The 23323-nt window shown below is 38.7% G+C and overlaps 1 protein-coding gene across 1 annotated transcript; it reads left to right on the top strand.

Moving 5' to 3' along the window:
• Positions 1 to 349: 349 nt before the first annotated feature.
• Positions 350 to 18928, top strand: LOC113168377. Its single transcript, XM_033326740.1, has 6 exons — positions 350 to 389; positions 508 to 714; positions 3041 to 3397; positions 16777 to 16992; positions 17284 to 17312; positions 18657 to 18928. The coding sequence occupies exons 1-4, from the start codon at positions 350 to 352 to the stop codon at positions 16986 to 16988; spliced, it is 816 nt and encodes a 271-aa protein (XP_033182631.1). The 3' UTR covers positions 16989 to 16992; positions 17284 to 17312; positions 18657 to 18928.
• The last annotated feature ends 4395 nt before the right edge of the window (positions 18929 to 23323 follow it).

Genomic DNA, 23323 nt, shown 5'->3' with positions numbered 1-23323 from the left:
AGTTAGATTCAGTTAATGTCATTTTTGTTTGATTCACCTCAGGGATTAGTTTGGAAAAATACTCTCTTTAGTTTGTTGTTGTATGTTGGTTCATTATTAGTTGAGATATTTAACTTTGTAAATCTCTGATATGGTCATTTACAGTCATTTGTTCATTAGTTGCAAAATGTATTTGAGTAAACTAAACACTGAGCTGGGATTGGGGACTAGGGAGGGACCAGCCTGTTTCTTGTAAATTGCTCTCATCCCTCTATAAGAGGGTTCAACCATATGTAATGATTCCATCATTCTAATATCCAACAGGATTGATATCAAATAGTTTTCTCTGTAACTGTCTTTACATGCAGCCATGTTTGTTAGTGCTTTTGATGAACAGCATGAGAGCAGTGGTAGTCCGTTAAGGATTGAAGGATTTGTTTATTAAATGAGCTGAAGAACTGGTTGTATTGTATCAGAGAATCCTTTTGGGTTTATTTTTTTTTTATTTTTTATTTTTTTCTGCAGATAACAAGATTAAAAAAAAAGATCCATCTCAATGTGGTCGAGTGGAACTGAAAGATCCAGAGACGAAGGACGGAGATGTGTCTGTGGTTCTGAAGAACGTCAACATCTATGATGCTGGAACATGTAAGTGTTATGTTGGAAGGGGAAGGTTTCAACGCCCTAAGAGATCTTCTCCTGTGTGCTTCAGCATCATCACCCTGAAGGTAGAAGGTGAGCAAACCTCAGCTCATCAACACCATCAACCTGACTGTAATTGACTCAGGTGAGTTAGTTTGTGGTTTGTCAGAACAAATGACAGAAATCAGCAACACAATTCTCTCTGAGTAGATCTCAAAGTAACAGTGATAATTTTGTCTCATAAAAGACACCGGACACCTGTAATTAACTGATTAATTTAATCATGGCACTGAAAAATTAAACTATAGGTTATTTTAAATAGTATTTCTCAGATTATAGTTTATCTTTATTATCAATTAAGTTATTTTTACAACTATGTTAAGACGTGGCTAAAGGTAACTACTTTTTTGACTTATTGTGTTTAAATATGTCAATAAGTTGTGCCTTGAAATAAAGTGTGGTGACTCTGCAGCTAAGTTACTTCTGACATCACTGCCTCCATAAATGATGAGGTTTTATTCTATATTATTAAGTGTAATGGTTCCAGTATTTGGATTTTCACTGAAAGTTATGGGCATTAGCCAAAAAAATAAATAAAAAATAAAAAATAAAAATCAGTACTGCCTGAAAATGAGAAGCCTACTTTAGGGGAGAGCAGCAGTGCTCTCCCCTAAAACTTGCTTAAATGAGGGTTTCAGCAGGTCAAAAGAATGAATGATATAAAGAAAAATGAAAGTTGAGTATTGAATTGAATAATTTAAGTTTTTTTTTTCACTAATTAAGTTGCAACTTTAGAGCTTTTAAGCTTCACGATTTGTTCAGAATTATATTAAACCAGGAGTGAGATATTTTTGCCTTGTTAAAGCTGATCTTTGTTCAAAAGACTTTTTCTACAGCAGAGAAAATAAACTTTTATATTCATTTCATCGTAACAATTTAAAATCTATGGAGTGAGTGCGCAGAAATACTGGTGCGCATGTGCAGTGGTCAACTACGGAAGAAGAAAAGAGAACAGGAAACATTTTAGATGTAAACAAGGCGAGAAATTAATGAAAAATAATAACAATAAAATTAACAGAATCAGAAAAGGTGAAGATGACGTCTTCAAAGCGGATATTATTGTTTTTTCTGACATGTTTGCTGTATCACGCTCCTGCTGAAGGTAGGCTGTGTGAGCGGATGACGGGTTTACTATATATTATATTATATTTATATACAATATAAACTGAGGGGAACAAACAAAAACCACATACAGGGTTCAAGTGGGTGGTTTTGAAAAGCTCTTTTCAAAGTGTTAAGTTGCAGCATCAGGTCTTTTAAGACCAACAGGCCGACTTATTACAGCTGATCTTTCTTTAAATACAACAAAAAAGAAAGACAGATTGAAATACACCACAAAAACAACACAGTAAATAAATACTTCAATATCTGTTAATAAGGATACAACAAACCTTTATATTTGTGTAAAGCAGGGTGAATAAACGAGGACCTGCAAAGAAATAGTGAACGTGGAGACGTTTAACACGGAAGAAGAATCGAAAGCAGCAAAACTTTTAGATTGATACGAGGTGAGAAATGAATTAGAAATCATGACATTAAAATGAACAGTAACAGTATCAGAAAAGGTGAAGATGACGTCTTCAAAGTGGATTTTCTTCCTTTGTCTGATCACATGTTTGCTTCACCACACTGCTGCTGAAGGTAGGTTGTGTGAGAGGAAGTGGGTTTGCCATTCAATAAAAACTGAATAAGTTTGCTGAACTGTGGGCAAACAAGAGAAACCACTTACAAGTTTCAATTTACGGATTTAAAACACTGGAGAAATAAAACTGTAACCAACAAACTTGCTCAATAACTGACCACACCCTGTCTCTGTTTACTGCAGCTTAACTTCCTCATTACTACAGTTGATGTTAAAATACAAATAAAACACATTTTTACAGTATAAAGTATAAAGTATATGTTGAAGAGGGAGATCAGAACTGTTAGTAGATGTTCAGTTGTTCCCTGAACTCTAATGTTCAGAGTTAAGCTGCAGTACTGTCAGAGTGTGGACCACAGTCAGTTACCTCCATTAATAATAACCCAGTTTCATACAACAGCTTGTTATTTGAAATGATGATTCAAACCAACATCCATGTGTTTTATGATCCAACACGCTGCTTGTTTAACACGTCAGTGAAGTCCGTGATCAGTGTAGTTTGGTGATCCTCAGATAAGAGGCTGTAGTTCAGAGGACTGGATCCCTATCATGATGAGAATAATGTGCTGAAGCTTTTTGTTCATGACCTCCTGTCCCTTCACTGCTTCCACATTCACATTTATACAATTCAACAGGTTAGAACAGGGTGTTGTGATCAAACATAGAGAAGTGTTGGTTCAACAAATCTTTAACCTCTCTCCTCTTTTTCTCCTTCAGACCAGATAAACCTCACAGCTGAACCTGGAGACACAGTCACTCTGCCATGTGGAGTTCACAGTAACATCAGTATTATAGTTGTGGAGTGGAGCAGAACTGATCTGGAGACAGAATATGTCTTTTTACAGCGCGGCAGTAGGTCTGATCCAGACAACCAACATGAATCATTTAAGAACCGAGTGGAGCTGAAGGACAGAGAGAAGAAGGACGGAGACGTGTCTTTGATTCTGAGGAATGTGACGTTCAATGACACTGGAACGTATGAGTGTCGTGTCGTCCAGAGAAGAACAAACTACAGGAAGAGATCTATTTTAGAAAGTGACCCCATCAACACCATCAACCTGAGAGTTGAACCAGGTGAGTTAGTGTGTGTGTGCGTGTGTGTGTGTGTGTGTGTGTGTGTGTGTGTGTGTGTGTGTGTGTGTGTGTGTGTGTGTGTGTGTGTGTGTGTGGATCAGAGTTGAAGCTGCTTCCTGGTTGTTGATGTGAGAGTGAAACATCACAGATCAGATGTTGGTGTTGATGAGACTTTGTAGAAAACAGCTGGTATGAGTGATGGGATCAAAGTGCAGTAGATAATGTCTGACAGGAGTTTGAAGAGGAAATGGATACTGTTGTGTTCTTCACTCATCACCTACCTGACACCTGCTGACTCACTGCTGCTTCTCATCTGCAGGAAACAAGAAGGATGGAGGAGACAAGGATGGAGGAAAGAGTGGAGGACACAAGGACAGAAACAGCAGAGGACACGTTGGACTGGCTGTCGGTCTCTCAGTTACTGTTCTTGTTCTTGTTCTTGGTTTTATGTTCTTTATAAAACTGAAGAGAACACGACAGAGTCCAAACTCAGCTCCTGCTGATTCATCTGATGGCTCCTGAATCAGTGAGTGTCCTGCATCTTTTTTCTTTAAAGATCTTTTCAACATGTAGAAATAACCAGACAGTAAACAACAGTCATACAGCTGTTGGCTGCTGGATTTGGTTTTCACTGTCTTCTTCTACACACATGGTGTAAATATAACATTACAGAAAACCTGGTCATTGACCTTTAATTTTTATTATGATGTCAATGAAAATAAAATCTGTCTGATGTGTTTCTGTCAAAAGAGAAAAGAAAATAGAGACACATTCATAAAATGGAGGCTGCATTGTGTCTGATTAAAGCAGAGTTCTTTATTTATGTTTTATTATGATCAGCACCTTCAATATGAATAAAGACACATTATTCAGTGAGATCACCAGTTAGAAATGAACTCTGAGAATCTTAAATTGGACTCAAATAAACACCAGAATTAGTTAAACACCGTCTGTGACTGTTCTATTCATATAAAGTATCATAAGAGTTCATCTTATCCAAATATGATCACATTCAATCTCAGGAATATTCTAATAGAAAATATTTTTATCATCTTCCCAACAGTGACGTACGGTGGAGGGAGCATCATGACTTGGAGCTGCTTTGCTTTTGGACATTATTCAGGTCTAATCCACAGTTCCAGCAAACACTGAGGATGTTAGAGATCCAGCAGTGATGTTTCTCTTTCTTCAAATTATTCATAGAAACAGTAAATTTGCACTTTGACAAGAGTTATGTGGGGATATTTTATTTGATTAATTTTTTTGAATATTAGTATTAATCTTGTCCAGCCTGGCTGCTTTAATATTTATATAAATGTTACATCCTGTGCTCCATTATATGTTTGATGTGGATCATAAACTAAACACTGTGTGGTTCTGTTTTCTGCTCAGATTCTCTCTGCTGTTGAAAAACTAAACTGTGATTCTTTCTATGAACCTGTCTGACTGCAAAAGAAGAAGAAACTACATTATAAATTATGTTAGTGACACTTTTTAATACAGTATTTTAATACCACAAAGAGTCTTTCACTAGAACTAGTTTTAAAGACACAATGTGTAACTTTACCTTAGTAGGTATTCATCTTTGATTTCTGACTCTGTCTTTATCAGTAATGTTGATGATGAGCAGGGTTTATGTTTGGAACTTCTCTGACCTGTTGAACATGTTGATGCAGGTTTGATCAGAGCTGGAATCAAAAGCATCAAACTAGTTCAAAGAACCTGGACTTGAACAGTGTCTGAAGGATTCAACTTAACAAATCTACAACCTCTGTGATCCAGGACCAACCAGGAATCAAACCATCCGTCCTGGACTTCTCCACCCACAGACACCCCTTTGGGAGTTTTCTAGTATTTTGTGGTGTCACTTCACGGCCAGTTCCTACTGAATCAGTGTCAGAGGATCACACTGAGCAGACTGGAAACAGCCAGCAGATGGCAGCATATTATCTCTGCAGTAACATGTAACAGTAGCATGTTACTGAATCTGAGTCACTGAACCCAAGGTCCATACGAGGCAGGAAGCAGAGACTCACAGAAACTGTCCACTGCTCCTTCACCAACTGCAGCCCCACAAACCTTATGCAGGTTTTACAATAGCAACAACAGAAAGTGTGAAAGTGTAAAATGTTGTGTTGCTGGTTTCATTCTGGCTCCTGACATCATCACACTGTGAAGACTTGAACGTTCTTCTTCCAGAGACCAGTTTTCATTGGGTGATTGGTGGGGTACACCCTGGACAGGTCAGCAGTCTATCACAGGAGCTACTGGTGGCATGTGTGTGCTAATATAAACTAAATAAGCTCTATTCTGCCATCTGCTGGAGAGGAAACACACTCAACTGTGAGTCTGTCCTCAGGTCCTCGTTCATTTGTCACGTGACAGCTGTAGCTCTGCTAGGGAGCTGTAGACTGAGAAAAAGGAAATGAATGATGTCTGATATCTGACGTCATTTATTTGTCACCTGACAGCTGACAGACATTATTTATTCATGGAATCATAATTAGTTAGTGCTCTTTGATTCTTGTAGATGTGTGTAGTGATTTTGTGTAAATAATGTAAATTATGTTTGTAAATAAATACTTTCGAAAAAAATAAACATGTTAATTGTGTTACTCTCTTCCATTTAATAATAAAATGTAACATTATTAATAACAACAACAATAATAATAATAATAATAATAATGTTACGTTTTGGACACAATAAATGCACCACGTAAATATTTTCTGGAACTTGTTACTTGTTGCTTTAAAAGTCTAACTCATTATCAATAAGTTTAACTTTCACTCGTCCTCTACCAGCCATCACAGGAAAGGCTGCAGCAGCAGTTCACTCGTTTGTGGATCGGTCTCCCGTTAATGTCACGTGACAGCTACAAAGTCACTGCTGCGCTGTTAAACAACAATATCAGGGAGGATGCAGGAACACAAGTCACTTTATTGTGGTGTGTATTTGCTTTCTTAGGTTTTCACATGGTTTAAAGTGCTTGTGGCATTTTGTGTATTATAATTTGTCAGCTGAACAAACCATGTTGTCTTCAGTATATATAGTCTAAGAACCGCGACCATTTTTACATCACCCACTAGAGGGTTACACCACAACCCGCTGTAAAATGAACGAAATAACTCAAAATGATTAGTTCACTTTACAGTTTGAGACTCACGGATCTGAGTCAGTTAAAAGAATCGATTTTCTCTGCTCTAGTCCCTCAGCTGTGGAGGACCTCCTGTGTGGTGCCAGTTCCTAAGACAATACATGCTAGGGAGCCAAACTACTACAGACCAGTAGCCTTGACCTTCCACTTCATGAGGACCATGGAGAGGCTCATCCTCGGCCACCTTCGCTCTGTGATCAGCACTACGATGGACCCGCGGCAGTTTGCCTACAGGCCAAACAGCGGGGTGGATGACGCTGTCATCTACCTGCTGCACCGGGTACTGACTCATCCACCATGTTACCAAGTCTGATGAAGGGCCTTACAAGTGGCACCTCAGCAGTGATGGAGAGTCTCCACCCAGCTGGATCTCTGTCACAGGTCAGGAGGAAAACTCTGAGTTCAACATTTATTTAATCCACATATTCACCTGAACAGGTGGATTCTCTCTACAGATAAACCTATTTACATCACATGCCCTATTTCAAAATACTTCCTTACTTCTACTACTACAAACCTCTACTTTTAGTGTCAGTTCTAAGGTCTGTGCAGTGTATAATAATTATAGTTTCTATTTATTCCATCATAGCTGTACCTGCTTGTTTCTTGTACCTCTTACTGTTGGTATCCAGCATGAACAAAGTACTCACACCAAGGCAGTATTTAATCTGGTTGGCCTCCCCACTAGCGTTGTTTCGGTCTTGAACGATTCGTTCAATATGAACGAATCTTTTCTATGACTTGGGATTGATTAGTTCTCTCAGTGAGTGATTTGTTCATTTCCAGTTCATTGCAGTACCTTCTCTCGCCACATGGCAGCAGCTGCATAAGCTCAGTCAGCAGGACAGGAAACAGAAATGATTCGTTCACGACTCACTCAACTGTGAGTCCCTACTCAGGTCCTCGTTAATTTGTCAAGTGACAGCTGTAGCTCCTCTACGGAGCTGTGGACTGAGAAACAAGGAAATGAATGATGTCTGATATCTGACGGTGATTTATTGTCAACTGACGCCCGACAGACATTATTTGTTCATGGAATCATAGTTAATTAGTGGTCTTTGATTCTTGTAGATGAGTGTAGTGATTTTGTGTAAATAATGTAAATTATGTTTGTACATAAATACTTTCGAAAATTATAAACATGTTAATTGTGCTATTCTCTTCCATAAAATAATAAAGTGTAACATTATTAATAACAACAACAATAACATCAACAACAACAACGACAACAACAACAACAACAATAATAATAATAATAATAATAATTTTACATTTACATTTAGTCATTTAGCAGACGCTTTTATCCAAAGCGACTTACAAGTGAGGAACAAGGCAAGCAAACAAAATCTAAGTCAAGGAGAAACAACATCAAAGCAAAGTGCTATCAAAAAAGTGTTACTGTTTCAAGAGATGTTAGAAATAATAATAATAATGAGAATGAGAATGTCGCGTTTTGGACACAATAAATGCACCATGTAAATATTTTCGGGAACTTTTTACTTGTTGCTTTAAAAGTCTCACTCATTACACCCAAATAAGTTCACAGCAGTACACTCGTTCATCGTTCTCGTTCACAGTTCACTCGTTCGCGGATCGGTCTCTCGTTCATTTGTCACGTGACATCTACAAAGTCACTGCTGCGCTGTTAAACAACAACATCAGGGAGGAGGCAGGAACACAAGTCACTTTATTGTGGAGTGTATTTGCTTTCCTAGGTTTTCTCATGGTTTGAATTGCTTGTGGCGTGTTGTGTATTATAATTTGAACAAGCCATGTTGTCTTAACTATATAGTGTCGGAGAACCGCGGCCATTTTTACATCGCCCACTAGAAGGTTACACTACAACCCGCTGTAAAATGAACGAAATGACTCAAAATGATTCCTTCACTTTACAGTTCGAGACTCATGGATCTGAGTCAGTTCAAAGACTCGTTTTTCCCACCTCTACTCCCCACCTATTTAAATCAGGCAGTCCTAGTTGAACCAGGCTGCTCTTTAACTTCTCTTCTTGCAGGACTATGTTGAAGTAATTGTCTTTGTCCCTTGTTTGTAATGTTGGTTCTTTGGTGGATTTGTAGTATCTGGTTTTTAACTCCCTACACCATTCACACTGAATATAATATTTTACTGAATATTAACTCTTTCTTCTGTCAAAGGGTGACAGAGGTCTGGTGTGTTGTACAGAGTCTGGATGGACTCTTTAGTTAGAGACTGTATTTTGTAGATAGTATCTAGACTCGCTCACATTTCAAACATCATTAAAGTATTTCTGTTTGTGTGTACACACTGATGCTTGGACTGTGCCTGTATCTGTAAACCGTGTTTTATTCAGTGGGTTTTAGAGTTGTATGTTGACCCCTGACCTTCCTGCTCAGAGTAACAACAGATTAAGAATCAGTCTGAGTAAAGTTCAAGGAAATGAATGAATTTCACAGCTAAATGCTCACAGAGCAACTTTTATCACAGTCTGCAACAACTTTCCTCTCAACTATAACAGAGAAAACACAGGAAACACCTCATTTTAACACCTCGGACTGACTGAATACTTCACAGCATATTGATCTCAGACCACCAAGTGTATGATGGGACAAACATCTGTTCAGTATCTACTCTGTAAGTACAACATGTTCTGATTCAATAATTACATGTTCAGCATATGTAGCATGTTGGGAAATGAAGATTAGATACTAGAGTGGAAAGTGAACAGCTTCAAGTCTAGAGAAAGTCAAACGTAGCTGCTGTGACTGACAGATGTGTCGACAATACAGGAAGAGAAACGCATGAAACTGATCTGAGCTAGAAAAGCAAACAGCTTCACTCAGTCACTAAATTCTAGATAATGTTTAGTCCCACTGATGAAAATGTAATTAAGGACAACTCAGAGATTTTAGACATGGGGGAAATATTAGTACCCAGAGGATTCAGACCCAGTCCCTCCTTACTGGGATGTGACTGTTGGAACCACAGAGCGGTCGTGCTAAACTTTAAGTGATTCACATTCTCATCAGACAGATTTTCAAGTGAAACCATTGCATCAAATATTTAAGTGAGTTCATGTCCTGTGATTTTCAAATGTAACACGTAATAAATTGGGTTTCCTTTAAATGAATCATGTATCGTTATATGTTTCATGACTTCTTCTTCTTTCGGCTTTTCCCATCAGGGGTCGCCACAGCGAATCATCCTTTTCCACCTCACTCTATCATGTGCATCTTCTACCCTAACACTAGCCAACCTCATGTCCTCTGTTATAACATCCATATATCTCCTCTTTGGTCGTCCTCTTGCCCTCCTGCCTGGCAGCTCCATCTCCAACATCCTTCTACCAATATATTCACTATCCCTCCTCTGAACATGTCCAAACCATCTCAGTCTGGCCTCTCTGACTTTGTTGCTAACTCAGGCAACGTGAGCCGTCCCTCTGATGTACTCGTTCCTTATTCTGTCTAACCTGGTCACTCCTAAGGAGAACCTCAACATCTTCATCTCTGCTACCTCCATCTCAGCCTCTTGTCTCTGTCTCACTGCTACCGTCTCTAACCCATAGAGCAGAGCTGGTCTCACCACTGTCTTGTACACCTTTCCTTTGAGTCTTGCTGACACTCTTCTGTCACACAACACTCACTTTCCTCCACCCGCTCCAACCTGCCTGCACTCGCCTCTTCACCTCTTTTCCACACTCCCCATCACACTGAACTGTTGAACCCAAGTACTTAAACTCCTGCACCTTCTTCACCTCAGCCCCCTGTAACCTAACGCTTCTACCTTGATCCCTCTCGTTCAGACACATGTATTCTGTCTTACTACGACTGACCTTCATGCCTCTTCTTTCCAGAGCAAACCTCCACCTCTCCAGCTGTTCCTCCACCTGCTCTCTACTCTCACTGCAAATCACAATGTCATCCGCAAACATCATTGTCCAGGGAGATTCCTGTCTGACCTCATCTGTCAGCCTGTCCATCAACATAGCAAACAAGAAGGGACTCAAAGCTGATCCTTGGTGTAGTCCCACCTCCACCTTGAACTCCTCTGTCTGACCTACAGCACATCTCACCACCGTCATACTTCTCTCATACATGTCCTGAACTACTCTGACGTACTTCTCTGCCACTCCCGACGACCTCATACAGCACTACAGCTCCTCCCTCGGCACCCTGTCATACGCCTTCTCTAAATCCACAAAGACACAATGCAGCTCCTTCTGACCATCTCTGTACTTTTCCATCAACATTCTCAAAGCAAAAACAGCATCAGTGGTGCTCTTACGGGGCATGAAACCATACTGCTGCTCACAAATCTCCACCTTCTTCCTAAGCCTGGCTTCCACTACTCTTTCCCACTGCTTCATTGTGTGGCTCATCAACTTTATTCCTCTGTAGTTGCTGCAGTTCTGCGTGTCACCCTTGTTCTTAAAGATCAGAACCAGAACGCTTCTCCTCCATTCCTCAGGCATCTTCTCACTCTCTAGAATCCTATTGAACAAACTGGTTAGAAACTCCACTGCTGTCTCTCCTAAGCACTTCCACACCTCCACAGGTACGTCATCAGGACCAACAGCCTTTCCACTCTTCATCCTTTTCAGAGCCTTCCTAACCTCATCCTTTCCAATCTCTGCTATTTCCTGCTCCACAACATCCACATCCTCCTCCCTTCTTTCCCTGTCATTTTCCTCATTCATCAGCTCCTCAAAATACTCCTTCCATCTTTTCTGCACAACCAGGACTTCAGTACTCAATATAAACATTACCCAACATCCAGCCAGCCTCAATCTAATTCTGTCTCCTCTTCTAGACCACCATACTCACCTGACGACAGCTCGGTTCAGCTGCTGCTTCCTGACATTCATCCACTGCATTATCTTTATTGTGAATAAACTTTCCTTATTCTTACTCATCTTGTGTTGTGTGATCTCTGGCAATAGAGACGAATCCTAGGCTTGTGACAGTCTTTAGTTTTAAGATCCTCAAACTGAGAAGAGAGAACATCTTTGTAGATAAGGACATTACAGAAGTGATGGATAATAATAATGAGGATTAGAAAAGTTGTTGTTTAACAGCAAAGATGAAGATTTGATGCTATTTACTGTGAAGTACAAATGTTATTCTGTGATTTTACACTGAACTGCATAAAAATTCACATTTCATACATTCTGATGTTACATGTTTACATTTACATTTACATTTAGTCATTTAGCAGACGCTTTTATCCAAAGCGATTTACAAGTGAGGAACAAGGCAAGCAAACAAAATCTAAGTCAAGAAGAAACAACATCAAAGCAGAGTGCTATCAAAAAGTGTTTCTGTTTCAAGAGATGTTAGAAAGAAAGGGTAGAATTTTTTTTTTTTTTTTTTTGCAAAAAAGGAAAAAAGGAAGATACGGAAGAGTTCTGTTTTCAGCAGTTTTTTAAAGATTGCATGTGAGGTGGCTGAGCGTGCAGAGATAGGCAGCTCATTCCACCATCGTGGGATCACTGAGCTGAACAGTTTTCATTGGTGTCGACTGTGTGGTGCTGGTACCACCAGACGTCGTTCACTGGTTGAGCGCAGTGGACGGGAGGGGATGTAGACCTGAACGATTGAATTGAGATAAGATGGAGCTGTGGAGTTAACCACTCTGTAGGCAAGAGACAGAGCTTTGAACCTGATCCTTGCAGCCACAGGAAGCCAGTGCAAAGATCTGAAGAGCGGTGTGACATGAGACCTTTTAGGTTGATTGAAAATGAGGCGTGCTGCCGCATTTTGGATCATCATGTTGATGGATTCAGACTGTGAGACAGACCTTGAGACATCTTGAACATGAAGTGTCGTGCTGTGTAGACTGTTTTGTTGTCTGTGGTGAAGCTGAATGAGACATGAAGAGCTCTGTGGTCATGATGTTTCCTGTTTCTCATGAAGTCTGAATGTGGTTCTGCATGTTTGTCTGAAATAAAAAGGAAAGGAAAAATAGCAAATCTTAAAAGTTTAAAACTGTTTCTCTGATGTGTTGAATAATTACATGAACTCCCTTCAGTGTTGTTCACTGTTTTCATGTTCATGTGAGACCAGCATTTTATATTATATTAATACAGTAAAACATGATAAAAAGTTTTTCCTATTTGCATTTTAAGGTAGAAGCGATGTTTTTTCAATGTCTGCACATTCAATGGCATACAGATTTACTTAAACCACATAACCACATAACCAGTGTTTCCTGTAAGTGATGCTGTCTGCTTTTACTTCTTGTTCTTATTTGTTACTGACACTGTTAAATGTTTCAGCAGCAGTGACAGATGTTCTTCTGTCTGTATATCCTACATTAGAAACATGGGAGATTATGAGTCTTTTGTTTTTTCCTTTGCTAAAGGAACCATCCTCCTCATCATGAAGTCTAAGGTAAGAATTAATGTTCTTACTGATGCTCTTTAGATGTTCCATTAAAGTGGGAGCTGTATGTTTCTGTTAGTAGAGAGTTTAAGAGTTTGTAGGTGAAGTTAAAACAGTGTTTCCAATTTCCACATCAAATTTAATTCACTTTAATGGTGAAGGTGGTGGAAAAGTTCCAGCCAGGCCTGAAGCAGACCTGTCTGGAGTCACTGATCCATCTCTAACAATAAGATTTATAAAAAAGGAAAGTTTAAAGTCTAGTGTTAAATGTAGAGAGGGTGTCTGACTCCAGAACCTGAACTGGGAGCTGGTTCACAGGAGAGGAGCTTGATAGTTAAATCACCTGTGTGCTCCAAGATAGTTTTTAAAATTTCATATCCACACAGACCTTTTAAGACCAACAGGCCGACTTATTACAGCTGATCTTTCTTCAAATACAACAAAAAAGAAAAAAAGATTGAAATACACCACAAAACAACAGACTAAATAACTACTTAAATATCTGTTAATAAAGATACAACAAACATTTATATTTGTATCATCATAGTTTATGGAGCAAGAAGAGTGAGTAAACGAGGACCTGCGCAGAAATACTAGTGCGCAGAAATACTAGTGCGCAGAAATACTAGTGCGCAGAAATACTAGTGCGCAGAAATACTAGTGCGCATGTGGAGACGTTTAACACGGAAGAAGAATCGAAAGCAGGAAAACTTTTAGCTTGTTACGAGGCGAGAAATTTATTTAAAATCACAACAGTAAAATTAACAGTAACAGTATAAAGATGACGTCGTCAAAGTGGATTTTATTCTTTTGTCTCCTCACATGTTTGCTGTATCACGCTGCTGATGAAGGTAGGTTGTAAGAGAGGAAGTCGGGTTTACGGTTTAATATAAACTCAGTTTACTGAAATAAGGGAACCAACAGAAAACACATAAACGTTTCAATTTATGGATTTAATAAGATATGAGTGTGATGAAAACTAACTGTAACCAACAAACCTGCTCAATAACTGAACTCACCCTGTATCTGTACACTGCAGCTTAACTTCCTCATTACTACAGTTGATGTTAAAATACACATAAAACACATTTTTACAGTATAAAGTATAAAGTATATGTTGAAGAGGGAGATCAGAACTGTTAGTAGATGTTCAATTGTTCCCTGAACTCTAATGTTCAGTTACTGGTGTTTTGTAAAACCCTGAGGTTTCAAAGGACTTGTTTAATGTGTTGGTGAAGTCCTTGATGAACCCTCATTTAATGAGAATAATGCTTCCTGAATTATATTTGTACAAACAAACAGGGCCGTTCTGATAATACATAGAGAGGTGTGTGTGTTTGATGTGTACCATGTCTTTATGATCCTCACTCATTTGTTTCCCCAGTTTGGTTTGGGGTGTCTCAGTATTGGTGTGACAGTGAGCGCTAATGTTATGTCTGGAGCTTCGTGTGTGGAAACTAGGCCAACCTGGCTAAAGGTCACAGGAGGAGGAGCCCACCAGTCACTGGTCCCAATCAAACTGGCTCTTTTAAGGTGCTGGGTCCCAACTGTTGACAAGAATTACAGCTTTGTGAATGGAGCCAGCTCTTGTGGCTCCGTTCTTTCAAATGACTCAACTCATTCCAAGGTTATGTGAAGTACTTGCAAAAACCGATTAACGGGTTAAGGAAGAGTTTGCAGGTCTATACCATCGAAAGTCACATATCATGTAGCATGTGTGGACTCATATTTGTGTGATCTCTCAGAGATCTGTTATAGAAACATCACGTGCATCAAGAATTCAGGTCTGTATCCTTGACCGTGGGTCACACACAGGAGGATGAAGCCTGTTCATCAGCTGCATTTACAGTAAATCCTTTGTGTGTTCGCTCGTTCGTTTGTGCAGAGCTGCGGTCGTGTTTGTTTCAGTTTTACAACAACGCCAGTGTATTTCTGACTTATTTCTCCCTCTTTAGCTGGTTGGACCACCACCCTGTCACGCCAATGAGGGGTCAATGATGTGTTCTCTTACAGCTATGGACATGTAATCGTCAATTTGTACCTGTCTTTAAGTTTTACTGGCGTAGACTTGCAAATTCTGCTCAACCTATAGTCTTTTGACAAATAATTCACATAATAGATGTCTGCCCTGATACAAATTCTTTTGATTCTTAATTCTAGTCCCAACTTTTAGTTTCAAATGTTGTAAATTAAAAATGCAGCGATGACAATTTTTTGGCCAATTCTGACTTTCTAATAGTCTGACCTGCTGATTCTGATTATGGCAGATTCCAGTTTCCTTTATTTATAACAACAATAATTGAAAGCACACACAAATATTTAGGTAACTTTTCTTTGAACAATGAGCTAATTTAAATGGAATTTAACATTTTCCATCTTTGTCTCATTCTCATTCAAACAAATGCCCAAATCAAAGTTTAATGGACTAACGTTAAAGCACAAGTAAAGTGCAGTGTTTGTACTTTTCCAGATGTGAAACAGGTGCTGCAGACTGTTTTCAATGCCATTCATTTACGCATCAGAGGTTTTACAAATTGTGAGCTTTGTGTCTACATGATGTGTCTGACACAGGATGTGAGTAAACTTTTTTTTTTTTTTTTGACAAAGGGTCGGACTGTCGCCCAATGTCCTGCTCGAATTTCACAGCTAAGCCTGAACCAGACGAAGGCTTTAAGTGGAGGAGCAAAGTGGGTGAACAGCAGTTCCATTCTGCAGCTGGAACTTAATTAATTAATCTTAAATCTGTCCACGTATGATCTCCAATTGATTATTGGTGCATCACCATTGGAAATAGTCTGAAGTGATAGAAGTGAATGAGCTTCTACTTTCTTCTGTTTTGCTCTTGGTTCACCATGAGTTAAATTGATTCATTTTGTATCACATCGTCATGATCATATTAATTAAATTAGGGACAACCTGCTTCGGTCTTGTACATTGCTCTCGTCCCTCTATAAGGGGGTTCAACCATGGGATGATTCCACCATCCTAATATCCAACAGGATTCAAATCAAATAGTTTACTATTTGTGTTTACATGCAGCCATGTTCGTTACTGCTTTTGATGAACAGCATGATAGCAGTGGTAGTCCGTTGCGGGTTGAAGGAATTGCTTATTAGAAGAGCTGAAGAACTGGTTGTGTTGTATTACAGAAACCTTTTGGTGTCACATTTGGGGTTTTTGTTTTTTTATGTTTCTCCAGATATTTTTATGTTTCTCCAGATACTAAGATTAAAGCAAAACCTGGACAAGATGTTGTTCTTCAGTGTCAGAGTTCCAGATCTGCTGTCATCACAATGTTGAAGTACATCAGTCCAGATCTGAAGCTGGATGGTTATATCTTCTTCTTCAGAGAGAATCGTGTTTCTAAAAACTACCAGGATCCATCTTATCGTAGTCGAGTGGAACTGAAAGATCCAAAAATGAAGGACGGAGACGCATCTGTGATTCTCATGAACGTCACCATCTAAGATACTGGAACATATGAGTGTTATGTTGGATATGGAGGCAACCTTGAACTCATCAGCACCATCAACCTGACAGTTGAACCAGGTGAGTTAGTGTGTGTGTGTGTGTGTGTGTGTGTGTGTGTGTGTGTGTGTGTGTGTGTGTGTGTGTGTGTGTGTGTGTGTGTGTGTGTGTGTGTGTGTGTGTGTGTGTGTGGATCAGAGTTGAAGCTGCTTCCTGGTTGTTGATGTGAGAGTGAAACATCACAGATCAGATGTTGGTGTTGATGATCCCGTGATGGGATCAAAGTGCAGTAGATAATGTCTGACAGGAGTTTGAAGAGGAAATGGATTCTGTTGTGTTCTTCACTCATCACCTACCTGACACCTGCTGACTCACTGCTGCTTCTCATCTGCAGGAAACAACAAGGAGGATGGAGGAGACAAGGATGGAGGAAAGAGTGGAGGACACGAAGACAGAAACAGCAGAGGACACGTTGGACTGGCTGTCGGTCTCTCAGTTACTGTTCTTGTTCTTGTTCTTGTTGTTGCTTTTATGTTCCTTACAAAACTGAAGAGAACACGACAGAGTACAAACTCAGCTCCTGCTGATTCATCTGATGGCTCCTGAATCAGTGAGTGTCCTGCATCTTTTTTCTTTAATGATCTTTTCAACATGTAGAAATAACCAGACAGTAAACAACAGTCATACAGCTGTTGTCTGCTGGATTTGGTTTTCACTGTCTTCTTCTACACACATGGTGTAAATATAACATTACAGAAAACCTGGTCTTTGACCTTTAATTTTTATTATGATGTCATTTGTTGTCATTTGTTTCTTCTGAAGTAACAGATGTTCGTCTGTCTGTATTAGAACTGAGTGAGATTATTTTTTACTAAACATGTTTTTTTATTGTTTTCTTCAGGAACCATCCTCCTCATCATGAAGTCAAAGGTAGGACTTTATTACTGATTCCCTTTAGAGTTTCTGTTAAAGTAGGAACTGTGTGTTTCTGTCTGGAGACTTTGTTAAAACAAAGTTTCGATGCAACAAAGGTCCCAGTCAGACCTGAACCAGGGATGTTGCGGGGCTTGAGAGTATTGAATTTGAATAAATACATATTTAATCCAGGAGGGAGATATTTTTTTTCTTGTTACAGCAGATTGTAGAAAAAAATTATAAATAAATAAATGAATAAACACAAAATACTTCAACATCTGTCAATAAGGATACAACAGGAAAACTCCAGTCAGGTTTTATGGAGGTTTTATTTGTAGAAAAGTTTCCTACAGCCAAGAAAAGAAACTTTTATATTTAAAATTTTAATTTCATGGAGTGAGTGCGCAGAAAAATTGGTGCGCATCTGCAGTGGTCCACTACAGAAGAAGAATCGGGAGCAGGAAAACTATTTTTAATTTATATAATGCAATTAATTTATCAAAAGTCATAACAGTAAAATTAACGGTAACATTATCAGAAAAGGTAACGATGACATCTTCAAAGTGAATTTTCTTCCTTTGTCTGAGCACATGTTGGCTGTACCACGCTGCTGCTGAAGGTAGGCTGTGTGAACGGATGACGGGTTTACTATATGTTAAATTATATTTATATACAAACTGAGGGAAACAAACAAAAAACCACAGACAGGTTTCAATTTAGGGATTTAATAAGATATAAGTGTGACAACACCCTGATGAAAACTAACGGTAACCAACAAACCTGCTCAATAACTGACCACACCCTGTCTCTGTCTGTTTGCTGCAGCTTAACTTCCTCATTACTACAGTTGATGTTAAAATACAAATAAAACACATTTTTACAGTATAAAGTCTAAAGTATATGTTGAAGAGGGAGATCAGAACTGTTAGTAGATGTTCAGTTGTTCCCTGAACTCTAATGTTCAGAGTTAAGCTGCAGTACTGTCAGAGTGTGGACCACAGTCAGTTACCTCCATTAATAATAACCCAGTTTCATACAACAGCTTGTTATTTGAAATGATGATTCAAACCAACATCCATGTGTTTTATGATCCAACACGCTGCTTGTTTAACACGTCAGTGAAGTCCGTGATCAGTGTAGTTTGGTGATCCTCAGATAAGAGGCTGTAGTTCAGAGGACTGGATCCCTATCATGATGAGAATAATGTGCTGAAGCTTTTTGTTCATGACCTCCTGTCCCTTCACTGCTTCCACATTCACATTTATACAATTCAACAGGTTAGAACAGGGTGTTGGGATCAAACATAGAGAAGTGTTGGTTCAACAAATCTTTAACCTCTCTCCTCTTTTTCTCCTTCAGACCAGATAAACCTCACAGCTGAACCTGGAGACACAGTCACTCTGCCATGTGGAGTTCACAGTAACATCAGTATTATAGTTGTGGAGTGGAGCAGAACTGACCTGGAGACAGAATATGTCTTTTTACAGATTACAGTTGATGAGACTTTGTAGAAAACAGCTGGTATGAGTGATGGGATCAAAGTGCAGTAGATAATGTCTGACAGGAGTTTGAAGAGGAAATGGATTCTGTTGTGTTCTTCACTCATCACCTACCTGACACCTGCTGACTCTCATCTGTTTTTTCTACAGGTCACAGTAGAGAACACACTGGACTGATAGTTGTTGTCTCACTTACTGTTGTTGCTCTTGTTGTTGCTAGTTTAGTTGGTTTTGTGTTGTATAGAAAAGGTCACAGAGGACAGGATTCATACTGACTGACTAACTAACTAACTAACTAACGAACTACAGTGGCTTGTAAAACACAGAGGCTGTATACAGGAAGGGACAGAGTAGACTCTACTTCCTGAGGAAGCTCAGGTCCTTTAATGTGTGCAACAAGATGCTGCAGATCTTTTACCAGTCTGTTGTAGCCAGTGCAATATTCTTTGCTGTCGTCTGCTGGGGCAGCAGCATCAGAGCCAGCGACACTAAGAAACTGAATAAGCTGATCAGGAAAGCTGGCTCTGTGCTGGGGGCTTCTCTGGAACCTTTAGAGCAGGTGGTGGAGAGGAGGATGCTGCACAAACTGCTGAGCATCATGGAGAACAGCTCACATCCTCTCCACAGCCTGCTTATCAAACAGCGGAGCAGTTTTAGTCAGAGACTTCTCCAGCTCCGCTGTGAAAAGGAACGGTTCAGGAAGTCATTTGTGCCAACAGCCATCAGCCTGTACAATGACTCCCTGACAGAGAGTCAGTGTCCACGCTGATGGTTTAACAATGTGTAACTAAGTCACTTTACATTCAAGTCCTACTGTGTGTTTAGTTGGTATTACTGTCTATTCTCTGTGTCATTCTTGTACTGTGTCTCGTGTATCGTTGTGTAGATTATGTTACTCAATGTTCAAATGTTTTTGTGTGTAATGGCTGCTGCAACACCAAAATTTCCCCTTAGGGATCAATAAAGTATCTATCTATCTATCTATCTATCTATCTATCTATCTATCTATCTATCTATCTATCTATCTATCTAAAAGTATTCAGCCCCCCTGAGTCAATATTTTGTGGAACCCCCTTTTGCTGCAGTTACAGGTGCAAGTCTTTTGGGGTATGTCTCCACCAGCTTTGCACATCTAGAGACTGAAATCTTTGCCCATTCTTCCTTGCAAAACAATTCAAGCTGAGTCAGATTATTAGTGTTTTGCAGACTCCAACAGGTTTTCCTCCAAGATTGCCCTGTATTTGGCTCCATCTTCCCATCAACTCTGACCAGTCTCCCTGTCCCTGCTGAAGAGAAGCAGCCCCAGAGCACGATGCTGCCACCACCTTGTTTGACAGTGGGTATGGTGCGTTCAGAATGATGTGCAGTGTTACGTTTTCGCCACACATAGCGTTTTGCATTTAGGCCAAAAAGTTACATTTTGGTCTCATCTGCCCAGAGCACCTTCGTCCACACGTTTGCTGGGTCACTCACATGGCTTCTGGCAAACTGCAAATTGGACTTCTTGTGGTTTTCTTCTTGCCACTCTTCCATAAAGCCCAGATTTGTGCAGTGCACGACTGATAGTTGTCCTGTGGACAGATTCCCACCTGAGCTGTAGATCTCTGCAGTTCATCCAGAGTCACCATGGGCCTCTTGGCTGCATCTCTGATCAGTGCTCTCCTTGTTCGGCCTGTTAGTTTAGGTGGACGACCATGTCTCGGTAGGTTTGCAGTTGTTCCATACTCTTTCCATTTGTAGATGATGGACTGAACAGTTGTCCGTGAGATGTTTAAAGCTTGGGAAATCTTTTTATAGCCTAACCCTGCTTTAAATTTCTCCACAACTTTACCCCTGACCTGTCTGATGTGTTCCTTGGACTTCATGATGCTGTTTGCTCCCCAATATTCTCCTAACAAACCTCAGAGGCTGTGACAGAACAGCTGTATTTGTACTGAGTTAAATTATACACAGGTGGACTCTATTCACTCATTAGGTCAACATTCAATCAGTCAGCAACCATCAGGGAACTTCTGCAGGCAACTGGATGCACTCAGATAAAAGGGGGCTGAATACATTTGCAAACTGCACTTTTAAGTTTTTTATTTGTAAAAAATAAATTAACTCATGTATAATTTTCTTTCTACTTCACAATTGTATTCCACTGTGTGTTGGTCTTTTACATAACATTCCAAGAAAATATATTTATGTTTGTGGTCATAATGTGAGAAAATGTGGAAAAGTTCAAGGGGTATGAATACTTTTACAAGCCACTGTAACTAACTAACTAATTAACTAATTAACTAACTAACTAACTAGCTTATTTTACTACAAACCTAATAAATTCTATATCTGCATTAACTATTGTAAACTGTTGTTTGTTGTGTGCAGCTTCTTTTATTTACTGGTGCTTAAAATTTTCTGTACTCTACATAAATATGTCAAACTTCATTTGTCAATAAAGTTTTACTTCATATTTGATTTCTGACTCTGTCTTTATCAGTAATGTTGATGATGAGCAGGGTTTATGTTTGGAACAGGTTTGATTGTATTTACTGTAATATTAACTGCAGTATTTACTGTGTGGAATTAATGTCAGTCTATTTTATCAGGGAAATTTATTTTAATTATTTTTAGTAAGAAACTTTATCATTTTTGTAAGTTCATATTTTTTAAATCATACAATATATATATATATATATATATATATATATATATATATATATATATACAACATAGATATTTTCAGAAAACAGCACTAAGTTTATATAATGATTTTAAAAAATCACTAAGTAAACTATTTCTTTGACACTAATTTCTGCAAAGCTGAGGCTAATAATTCACTATAATCACTGATAAAATACTACAAATATTTACTTAAAATACTAGTTTTTCATTTCATGGACTCATTAACTCCACCTGCTTGTGTTAATGAGTCTGGTGAAGAGGACAATGAATCTTTATTATTATTATTTTTAGTTAATTATCAACTAAATTTAATGGTTTAAAATGTTCTTTTACTAAATTTAACTTTACTAAACCAACTGTTTTAGTATTAATTTAAATTAGTAACCATTAAGATAATAACCCTGGTTCTCACTTGCTGTGTGCCAGGTTACAGAGAACAAAGAACCACAACAGGTTTATGAACTGGTTCAGGTTAGCATTAGCTTTGGGCTTGGACTTTTAGTTTGAACTCATATCAACAGGTTTTAACTACAGAGAGACAGAAATCTGTGGAGAGTCTGTGAGAATTCAACAACAACTTTATGGTTGAATCTGGTTCCACAGGTCTCTGAATGTGAAGTGACACGTTCTTACTTTTAGTTCATGTTGAGACTGATCTGAACTCCACACTGATCCACTTTCATCATCAAGACTTTTTCCTGGTGTATCAAGAACTTGTAGTTCAGTACAAATATACCTGAACATACTAAGTGATACATAGAAATAAGCAGCAGTCAGTGAAACATCGTGTACTAATAAAAACTGCAGCCAGAGGGAGACAGTGTTCAGGAGTTCTTCACTAATGATCTCTCACACTGTAGCATGTAAACAATCCTCATCTACAGCTGATAACGTGCTGCAGGCCTCAGGGTCATTTCACAGTTTTCACTGTAGCTTCTCTCCTGAGTTTAGCCGTAAACCAGGTGGATGTTAAAAGTGAACGTAATCATCCAGCAGGTGAAGAACATCATCAGAACAGTGGAGCAGTAATGAAGACACATCTAAAATGAACTGTGTGGTTTTAGGAAAAGTACAGATCCAGTTCTGACATGTGTTTAAATTACTGCTATAATAATTATCAGTCTGGTCCAAAAGATGTGTCCAGTCAAATGTTGTGTTTCTAGTTCTAGTGAGTTCTAGTTTGACTTGTTTCAGTCCAGTGTTACTGCAGGATACTGTTTACTAGTACAGTGTGTTTAGCAGCTCCCTCCTCACATCTGACCCTTCACAACTTGACCAACTGCTTCTGTTCTTCTATATTTACTGTGTCGCTGTTTAGCTGGAATTAAAGTCAGAGATCTGCTGAAACTCTGACTTCTCTTTTTATTATAGTTTAATGTCTTGATTCTCGTCTTTGGCTTCATTATATTGTATCATCATTTATACCATTTGATATAAGATCATCTGACTGTTGTTAGTTACATCTAGTGAAGCTGTTTTGTTAACACTTTATATTACACCTTACAAAGTGGTGTGAATATTTTGTACATACTGTGTACTTACAGGAAGAAGTAAAGGAAATAAGAGGGCAACACTTATCAACACTTATTTTGCAGCTTTACCAGCAGATAAATTGTCAGTGGAAACAGAATCAGCAGCTTTATATTATAAGTTAAATGAAGAGCATTATTATTTGTTATAAAATTACAGCACACTATTGAACATGAAGTACTCTGATACCTTGCTATATAATTCTTTATACAATTATATTTTTTAAGTTCTTAAACCTATAAACACTGTAAAGTGTCTTGAGATGAGTTCTGTTGTGATTTGGTGCTATACACCTTAAATTGAACAGAAAGAAATTAGAATTTCTCAACA

The sequence above is a fragment of the Anabas testudineus genome, chromosome 18 (assembly GCF_900324465.2).
Source record: "Anabas testudineus chromosome 18, fAnaTes1.2, whole genome shotgun sequence".
NCBI lineage: Eukaryota > Metazoa > Chordata > Actinopteri > Anabantiformes > Anabantidae > Anabas > Anabas testudineus.
The sequence above is the reverse complement of the archived record's forward strand: the minus strand, read 5'-3'. Positions and strand labels throughout refer to the sequence as shown.